Below are 10,008 nucleotides of genomic sequence, written 5' to 3'. Positions count from 1 at the left end.
CAGATGTGTGCCACCAAGGCCAGCCCTTAGAGGTCCTTGGCAAATCAGAATTGAGATGGGAGATGGCACTTTCAGGTGATGGCATCATGGTTTAGTTCAAACCTCTGTCCTCATGGGAGTCTGAGTTTGTCCTGATGATGAAAGTGACACATGGACACACACCAGGCATACAGAACCTTGCTATTTTAAGAATGTACTTTATACAAAATAACCAATTCATATGGAAATAATTCTACAGACCTCTGAGAATCAAAAAGCTTTTTAAAAAGTTCTTTAAAAAAATCATCCAACACACAATATTGAACTAACTATTGAGGTAAGTGTCGCTCTCGGTGAAACAGGGAATCAGCAGACCAAGACAAAATATACACAATATAAAAATAAATAGCATTCCCCTTTCCATTACTGGCCAGGAAAGTTCACAGGGCTTTTGCAGCAGGGGCCAAGTGCCACATGCTGTGTGTGTGCAGCCGGACGGAGCCTGGCGGGGGCTCCCAAGAGCTATATATAAGGCAGGTGAGTGAGGTACCCTCCTCCCTGGAAAAGGGGCCACAGAGATTATAAACCAGGGGCCAGCATTTCAATTACTTTACTCAATATTCACACTCTTGTTATCCCACCCCACCCAACCTTTCCAGAACCACATGCAGGACAATCACCTGGTTACCAGGCATTTCTACTTTAGAGTTAAGTCAGAATGACCAAGAGAGACACTGAGTGTCTAGGGAAAAAGTTTGACCCACACCGGGGACAGCTCCTGTACACGTGTGTCTAGTTAGAACAGAGGGTTGGGTACTTAGCCCTGAGACAAACCTTGTGACAGCTGGGATGCAACAAAGCTCAACCCAACTCTACCTTCCCAAGGGAAGAAAGCAAGGTTCAAGTCTGGGCCTAAAGCTGCATGGTAGGGCCCAACCCACCAGAAAAAGGACCTCAGAGTCTTCTCACTCTAAAGTCCCCATCATTCCTAGCTCCAAGACAGTGAAATGAGCCCAGGAATGAACACCTCTGCACGCTCTAACCAAATGCCTGCCGAAGCTGAAGTTGTGATGCAAAAGGAGCCACCTGCAGAGATGCCACATCTAACACCATGTGATTCACTGATGTATGAGGCCCATTCCACAACTGGCGTCCATGAAGAACCTGACTAGGGTGAACTGACAGAGCCAGGTAAATGCTGGAAAACCAACTGAAGTTGTCCAGAGCATGTCCTTACCTTGGGACAAGCCTTCCTATGAAATCTCAAATTATGTCTTAAAAGCAGTACATTATTTGTAGATTTTAACTTCCATTAGAAAAGAAAAAGTCCATCTGAATGGTATGACTTGAAGGCTTGTTTGTAGCAACTGTGGTGATGGGACACTGGGATTGTACGCTGGGGCTAGCATTTAGCACACCCTTCGATGCTGGTAGGAATCAGCTTAAATAATAACCATACATCAGATAAATACCCCAGGACAAGGACACCATATTGTTAGTCCAGATAAGCACTTTCACAGGGAAGGCTACTTTAAAAGCCAAGTTTGACTGAACTGAGGGGCAGAGACCAAATCAAAGGCCTTAAGGTTTTCCACAGTTTAATAAGGATGAGCATGAGTATGAGAGTTTGCCTTTTGACAGCAGCCTGGGCTGGACGAGGTTAGAATACAAGTCCTGATAAATAAGCTCATGTGCACTACCAGAATAAAGCAGCTTTAGTTTTAAGAATAATAATAGTAATAGAAAAAGTCAAATTAATAAGAATCCTGTGTATTCTGTCCTTGAGCCACACCTCCAGACTATTTTGCTCTGGTTATTTTAGAGATGGGGTCTCTTGAACCATCTGCCAGGGCTGCCTTGAACCACAATTCTTCCCACCTCAGCCTCCCAAGTAGCTAGGATTTCAGGCATGAGCCAGTGTCTGGTTGCTACTTTTATAATGAACAGACTTAAGAGGAAGGGGGGAAACAAACAAACAAACTCAGAAACCTCCTAAAAGGTTCTATTTTTCTTTCTGGATTTTTATTTCTCTTAGGGCCTTGGAGAAATTTTTTAAGTTATTAACAAGCCTAATAAAGGTAAGATTTGAATGTTAAATCAAATAGCAAGGAGGGTGCTTCCAATTATTTCAATATCAGCTATATTGTCCTGGAGACCACTGACAGCCAGTATGCTGGCAAAATGACAGTGACCTACAGGATGAAGTAGCCTTCCCTTCTAGCCTGAAAGCAAACCTTTGAAGACATCTTTATATACTACTTTCTAATTATTACATATCTCATAACCATCATTTCCCTACTGGATAAGGTGGCAAATGCATTTGCATCTGCTTAAGACACTTGGAAAGAGAAGTGCTAGAGGAGGAACACAGGTGAGAACAAAAGATCCTGCTTAGGGGTGAATGGATGAGGGGTTCACAGCAGTTCAAGGTCATGTGTGGACCTGCATTCTGGCAGCTCCAGGCAGTTTTTAGCAGATCTGTATTTCAAAGACCAGATGGGGGATGAAGCACTAGGCCCTGTAATGTATGACCAAATTCCCACAAAGTATGCTACAAGGCTGACCATTTTGCTATTGCTCTTGCTCACAGTGTTATAACTTAATACAGTAGTAGTAGTTCAATTTCCTATTGCTTTTCGTTAATGTTTTCTCATTTGCCTATATACCAAAAAAAAAAAAAAGGAGATTAATGATTTTGCCCTATACTGTTCACAGCATCTCTGTAGCAAAAGGTAGGTGGTGGTGGGGAGCCAGAGTGAGCAGTGTGCATGCAATCTTTACAGATTAGCACCATGGGAGAGGGAAAAAGTTAAGAGATCTCTCACTATCTGGGGTAGAATGCCTTGAGCCCAAACCAGATCTAACCAGCTGCTTCCTCCTCCAACCACAATGTTAGTGCACACTAGCTAAAGAGCAGACCCACTATCCTTCTAAACCACACTGTGCCAGTGATAAGTTTCTGACAAGATTTAGGATCAAATGAGGACTCAGTCTCATGACTCTACTGGTGTGCAAACATACCAAATTTAAAATGAAAGACTGGAGAAAACTCTTATGTTTTTATGCACCATAGGAAGACCCTATGTTCCCTGCCCTCTTAACTCTGCCTGGGTCCTTGGCAACACCACCAGGTTAGTAAGCATTTAATTCCTGGTACGAGTTTCCAATATATGGGAGAACTTGTGTTTTGGGATCCTTTTCTATAACCTGGATGTTTCCAATCTGTTTCCTTCCCCTCTGATTGGACATTTAGCAGACTAAACACAACAGTGCCATATTTGTTGGTTTAGTTTTTTTTTAAAGATGGCCTCCAACTCACTCCTGCCTCAGCCTCCCATGTTCTGGGATTACAGTGGTGCACCACCATGCTGGAGTTACCAGTTCAACATTTGTTAAGGATGCTGGAACTGGAGAGAAAATGTCCTACTGACCATGCCCACAGTTACATTTATAAGGAACTTGGGCAAATTAGTATTTTATGGAGACTTTTCTACTACCCCAAAAGCATGCTTCGAAATATGCTACTCTTTACAAAGACCTGTAATTTCAGGACGTTTTCCTTAGTTTATTCTTTCTTTGTGGTATATTCAAAAGTTTAAACATGGATCCTAACTTTGGTGACATCTCAGCTAAAATAAAATACAGAATGCTAAACAGGAAGAATCCAGTGTAATTCACTTCTAAATCCATAATAAATTTAATACTGCAAAACTGTTTCCTATCACAGATACGACAAATGATTTCCAAGAACATAAACTTGATAGCTATTTTAAATCACCATGACTGATTAAACTATGATTCACATAAAGTGAATAAAAACTATTTATACTGAAATATACCTAAATTCAAACTGTCAATCTATAGAATACATTTTTCTTATTCAAACCTGTGCAATTTCTTTATTGAGACTAACATACAAACCTGAGTAGTCACTTTCACAAAATGTGATTCGTGCCAGAAAGCTTTGTGTGATGCCTTCTAGATCACAGTCCAATAGACCTGTGAAGAAGCCATTTTATCCTCTAGTAAGTGAAAACACTCTAGTGAGCCCAAATCCTGATAATGGTTCACAACAGGTAGGACTGGAGGAAAAAAATCAGGAAGGGACATCTCTTCCCAAGTCCAGGACTTGGGACCAACAGAGTGATTGCAGCCTATCTTTTGGGCTGAAGCTTCCAGGGGGCCACATAAGAACACTGCCTCTGAACTAAGAGATGAACAGTGAGGGGACAGGTACATCTGTACTCTGTGACGCTGACCCAAAGGGAGACCTTTATCTGCTCAAGGCTGGACAGCCACTAAGGACACAGAGACAGTGACACTGGACAAAACGAACCTTTCCGACTGTCTTCTCCAAGCTTCCAAAAGCATTCAGTGTGATATGATTGTAAACAGACAGAGACCATTCCAGTGCTGTGTGCCTACCAGTTAGGACTCCATCTCTTCCACATCCCCACCCACCCTTCCCACTATGTACAATACATTCACCACCAACAAAAATTACTTTAAAAGGCAACATGAAAATTCTGTAAACTGGACCCAGCTCCAAAACTTATTAATACTACAAGTAGTCCCTTCCCCAAATATATACCTGAGATTAGCTGCTCATGAAAGTTTAAAAGCACCACTCCATCCTTGTATGTGCCCCCACCCAAGCTGAAAGTGATTTTCCCTGAATGAGAGTCTCAGGATTTGGGAGAAGTCAGCATGAACTCCAGGTTCATTTGTCTTTCTTGCTGACTGTCAGCTGTTGCAAGTGATCCCTCACCCAGGACCTCTGCTGCTGTGTGTCAGTCTTCTACAGAGTGTGCTTAAGAGGCTTGGGAATGGCTCCAGCTCCTGGTAGCATGTGTGATTGACTTGAAGGGGCGAAGCAGGGTGACTGGGGACAGAGACAGCCCCTCCAAATCCTCCATGTAGGGTCTTCATGTGCAGCTTTTCATTTCCTTGGGGATTATTTCCTCCTTGGACTAGCTCTGGGAAGAAGAAACAGAATAAAGGCAGTTTCAACAACAATAACGACAAAATTAAAATTGTGTTGATTTCCACCCCTACCCCCACCCCATCTCTTTCTTTAAAAAAGGTCTAATGCTGGGCACTGGTGACTCATGCCCATAATCCTAGCTACTCAGGAGGCAAAGATCAGGAGGGCTGAGGATCGAAGTCAGCCTGGGGAAACAGCATGAGACCCTATCTCAAAAATATCCAACACAAAAAAAAGGGATGGTGTAGTGGCTAAAGGCATAGGCCCTGAGTTCAAATCCCAGTAGAACTATTTAAAAAAAAAGTAACATACGCTATCTTAAACAAACAAAAATGTCTTTTTTTCCTTTTACAAAATTGAAGAACAGGAGGGAAGAACAGGTCCTGTCTGGGGAGTTGGTTCCAGTGAGAGGGGAGAGGATGTGGAGAAAGGGTGTAGGACAGTAAATGTGGTAAAAATTCTGTGTACACATATATGTAAATGGAAAACTAGGACTAGTTAAGACTATTCCACAAATGGGGGGAGGGGGAATAAAGGAGAATGATGGAGGGGGTGAATTCAAGTATGATATATTTGATATATTGTAAAAGCTTTTGTAAATACCACAATGTAATCTGAGCACAGTAAAAATAAACAGATAGATAGATTTAAAAAAAAAAACAAATCAAAGAGCTGTACATGATTGACTTCACAGCCACAGTTTACTTTCCAGTCCTGAACCTGGTTTGGACTCCAGCCCCACTGCTTTATAGCTTCTTCATGGGGTTGAAGAAGAAACAAAGAGATAGCATCGGCCCCAGTGCCCAGAAGAGGAGCAGCAAGCAAAGGTACCTACTAGCCAGGTACCGGTGGCTCACGCCTGTAATCCTAGTTACTCAGGAGGCAGAGAGAAAGATGGTGGTTGGAAGCCAGTCTGTGCAAATAGTTCATGAGACCCTATCTCGAAAATACCAATACAAAACAGGATGGGTGGAGTGGCTCAAGTAGTAAAGCAAGCATAAGGCCCTGAGTTCAAATCCCAGTGCTCACCCCCAAAAAGTCACTATTATTCTAGTCTCAAATACAGATGGGAAGGGTAAGCAGAAAAAAGCTGTGAAAAAAGAAATGGGGATGGACAGTTTGAGGGGAAAAACAATGAAGCTTAAGTAACTAGTCCTTAAAGAGCTGGCTGCCACACAAGCAAGACTAGGAAAAAGGAGCCCACGGCAAAAACAGTGACTCCTCTGTTTCCAAGGCCTCAATGCCAGGATTGATGAGGACTGAATAACTTATTTTACTTGGTTGCCTGAAGTATATGAAGTACTTTTTAAGGTACATTAACAGCATTCCTTAAAATATTTTCTCACAGGCTGGGATGTAGGCGAGTAGTAGAGCTCTTGCCTAGACTTCACAAGGCCCTTGGTTTGACCTCTAGCATTACAAAAAAACAAAAAACAAAACCTTGCCTGCCTCCACTAAAACTAACAACTAACTCTCAGAATAGTGAAGAGGTCAGGTATAGATTAAACAACCTTAATCCAAAATGCTCTGAGTGTCAAATTTTTTCTTGTTTTGTTTTCTACCACTGAGCTGTATCTCCAATCTAAGATCTAAAACTTTTTGAACCCTAACTCAACACACAAAAGAAGCTTCACTTTTTTTTTTTTTTTTTCAGTACAGGACTTTGAACTCTGTCTTACACCTTAAGCCACTCCACAGCCCTTTTTTGTGATGGGTTGTTTTTCAGATAGGGTCTTAGAAACTATTTGCCCAGGCTTGTTTTGATCCACAATCCTCCTGATCTCTGCCTCCTACTGAGTAGCTAGGATTACAGGCATAAGCTACCAGCGCCCTATTAATTTCACTTTTTTTTGTTCAAGTCCCAAGTATTGCAAAAAAAGTAAGTAGGTAAATAAAATAAACAACTTCACATTTTTGAGTGTTTCAGGTTTTTAGACTGGGCATACCCAATTGGTAAAGTCTATGTAAATATTCTAAAATCTCAAACATATGGAGTCCCAAGGATTTCAGAGAAGGGAAACATTTGCATTATCTCCTACACCTGGAGGAACAGTAAACACTCTAGTTTTGGTAAGTTTTACCTGATCCAGAGGAAGCGTTGGGGGCTTATGTGGAGGCAGCTGTTCTGGTGATGCTGCTGGTGCTGAGGTCTTTGGGAATGAGGGCTGTGGCTGGATTGGATGCATGTGTATTCTATAGCAGAACAAAAGAAACATTTAAGAATGAATGAAGACTTTTTTTTTCCCCCTCTCTGCATTACTGGGGTTTGAACTCAAGGCCTCATACTTTCTAAGTAGGCACTTTACCACTTGAACCACTCTACCTGCCCTATTTTTTTTGTGTGTTAGATTTTTCTGAGATAGGGTCTCATGAACTATTTGCCCAGGCTGACTATGAATGGTGATCTTCTTGATCTCTGCCTCCCAAGTAGCTAGGATTATAGGCGTGAGCCTCTTGTGCACTGGTACCTGTTTTTGTTTTGTTTTTTTTTTCTTTTTTTAAATGTGACTGGCATTTGAACTTAGGGTTTCATGTCTATTCTACTGTTTGAGACACAACTCCATTCCATTCTGGAAATGGGGTCTTCCAAACTATTTGGCTGGGTTGGCTTTAAGCCTAAATTCTCCTAATCTTTGCCTCTCAAGTAGCTAGGCTTACAGGCATGAGCCACTGATGCTGCCTGAATGGAGAAATATAATTTACCAAACATATTTTTGTCATGAAGAAACTGCCTTAACTATTCAGCAGACTCAAGTAAGAATTATCAATATGGAGACCAAATGGCATTGTGTGGCTTCAATGTAATGCAACAGGAAGCACAGGACAAAAACCATGGGCAGGAAAGAATCTAACGGGAGGAAACAATGAGCCAAATCCAGAATTTAGAGAAGAACTGGCTTGGACTCTTTGAAAAACAAAACAAAGAGACGATGATTATTTTATCAAGTTTACAGACTAAATGGACAAACAAAAATTTAAAAAAAAATTTTTAAAAAGAATCTTGGATTCTAGATCAGAAACAACTGAAAAGAAATGAAAACTAAAAATGTGGCTCTAAAAAAAGACACTTCATGGACAAGGGAATTGAAGTAAGGACTGTATCTTAGCAACATCGTGTCTAGAAGGTGTGGTATCAGTTTTGAGATTTTACTGCAGGACAATGTTTTCATTCTCAGATGTGCAGATATTTAGAGACATAAAAAGCAAATATGTTACAAAATGTTAAACTGGAGAACCAGGTATGGAGGCTATGCCTGTAATGTCAGCATTTGGGAGGTAGAAGGACAATCTTGAGTTTGAGACCAGCCTGGACTACATATTGAGTACAGGCCAGTCCGACCTACACATTGAGACTCTGTATCAAAAAACAAACAAAACAATTGAAAAAAGAGCTAAATGACATTTTCATGAGGGCGTAAAAACTGTCAAAGATAAGATCAACAACTCACATAGTTTTCTTGGTTCTAGACCAAAAGAATTTATCTCCGTTCCTAAGGCCATTTTTCTTTTTTAAAACTGGTATTTTTTCAGAGAAAACAAAACCAAAAATAAACAAATACTATCTTACCCTGGTGTTGCATACAATTCCTGGAAAGGCCCCCTCATTCCACTTCCAGTACCCATCTGCTCCATCATCACAGCTTGAAAGTGCCCCACACCCTCTTCCTGACAGCGGTAGAGGGGGCTCTCCTGAGACAGGCCATTTGGCTGAGCAGCCATAGTTCGGTGAGATGGGTGAGCAGCTGCAGGTGAAGAGTACACCCTGGGCTGAAAATGACTGCTTGGCTGTTGAGGAGTATAAGGAGGACCTGACTGTAGCATCACACCATGGGGTGGGAAAGCAGGGGAACCAAAACCCATCCCTGAACTCAGAGTTGGAGGAGTTCCATAAAGATAGTCGTTGGCTGACAGAGAACTCTGCCGCTTGGTAGCTGCATTATGGTTGTCCAGATCTAAAAATTCTTTGGGACTCTCTGGCCTCTCCATAGATTCATCCAGCTTTTCTTCCTCTGGACCAGGATTCTGCCCATCAGTCGGGACAACTTTAGCAGCCACTGCATCCACATGAGATGGGGAAGTTAAGGCAGCATTCAGTGTCTCACAGCCCTGCAGATTAGCCATGGCATTCTTATCTGAGAAGAGAGGTCTTGGGGGTGGAGGATGACTTGCTGGGGGCCCACTTGGGCTTCCTTGGGGATGAAGAGGTCTCTGCCAGTTAGAAAAGCCTTGTGGACATGTGTAATAAGGAGTCCGCTGATAATGATGGTAGGAAGGCTGAGGTGGTGGTTGGTAGGAGTACCTCATTCCTTGGTGGGCACGGTACCGGGGAAAGACGGAGGGATGAGGACTGCTGGACTGAAAGCCCCTTGCAGGGAAAGGCTGAGGATATGATACTGAGGACTTCCCTCCCATCGCAGCAGGCCCCAGGCCTTGCAGGCCTGGATTGACGAGGTAATGTGGAGATGAGTTAGAGTACTCCAAGCCAGACATGTACACTGGAGGAAACTGGCTCATAGTGCCTGCCACCAAACTGCGGTCTGCACAGGGAGGAGTGGTTGCATTCTGTCCTGTGCACGGCAAGGACTCCTGTAATGTTTTGCTTCTGGGGCAGAGCGGTTTTCCTGAACTGCTGCCACCAAGACCCGTCCCCTCTGACTCACAAGGAGATGCTTCACCAATGACACCATTTTCAGGTAGAGCTCCTCTGTCTGCACCAACAGAGAGGTCTCTCATACAGCCTTGGGCAGCTGGGCTGGTGTAGCTACTGTCCAAGGGCCAGGTGTTCTTGCTCTTTGCTGTTTTACAGTTGTCTGCAGCTTCTAAAGAGTCACCTTTGAGTTCTGGGTCCTCTGCTTCCCTTTCTCGTGATGAGCTCTGCCTGGTGCAGTCAGCCTGCAGGGGAGGTGTAGGATGAGGTAGCTGTTTGAGGTATATTCCCTCTGAGGCACCAATGCTTGCTGGTTTCTCTTCAAGCCCAGACAAAGGCTCTGCTGAAAGATAACAACAAAAAAGAATAAAATAATAACTCAGTAGCTGAAACATTA

The 10,008-nt window shown here is 42.7% G+C and overlaps 1 protein-coding gene across 3 annotated transcripts in view; it reads right to left on the bottom strand.

The window, feature by feature from the left end:
• Positions 1 to 181: 181 nt before the first annotated feature.
• The window catches only part of Cecr2 (CECR2 histone acetyl-lysine reader), a 138,868-nt gene continuing 129,041 nt past the window's right edge, over positions 182 to 10,008 (bottom strand). For 2 of the 3 annotated variants that reach the window (XM_020153849.2, XM_074076418.1), the window contains 3 exons: positions 8,532 to 9,954; positions 7,045 to 7,156; positions 182 to 4,955 (listed from right to left, as the gene is read on the bottom strand). In XM_020153849.2, the coding sequence (XP_020009438.2) occupies positions 4,950 to 4,955; positions 7,045 to 7,156; positions 8,532 to 9,954 (1,541 nt within the window). In that variant the 3' untranslated portion in view covers positions 182 to 4,949. The remainder of the gene's footprint in view (positions 4,956 to 7,044; positions 7,157 to 8,531; positions 9,955 to 10,008) is intronic. The other variant, XM_020153852.2, reaches the window with a different exon arrangement.

Source organism: Castor canadensis, chromosome 6 (assembly GCF_047511655.1).
Source record: "Castor canadensis chromosome 6, mCasCan1.hap1v2, whole genome shotgun sequence".
Classification (NCBI taxonomy): Eukaryota; Metazoa; Chordata; class Mammalia; order Rodentia; family Castoridae; genus Castor; species Castor canadensis.
This window is presented reverse-complemented; position numbering and strand designations above follow the sequence as displayed.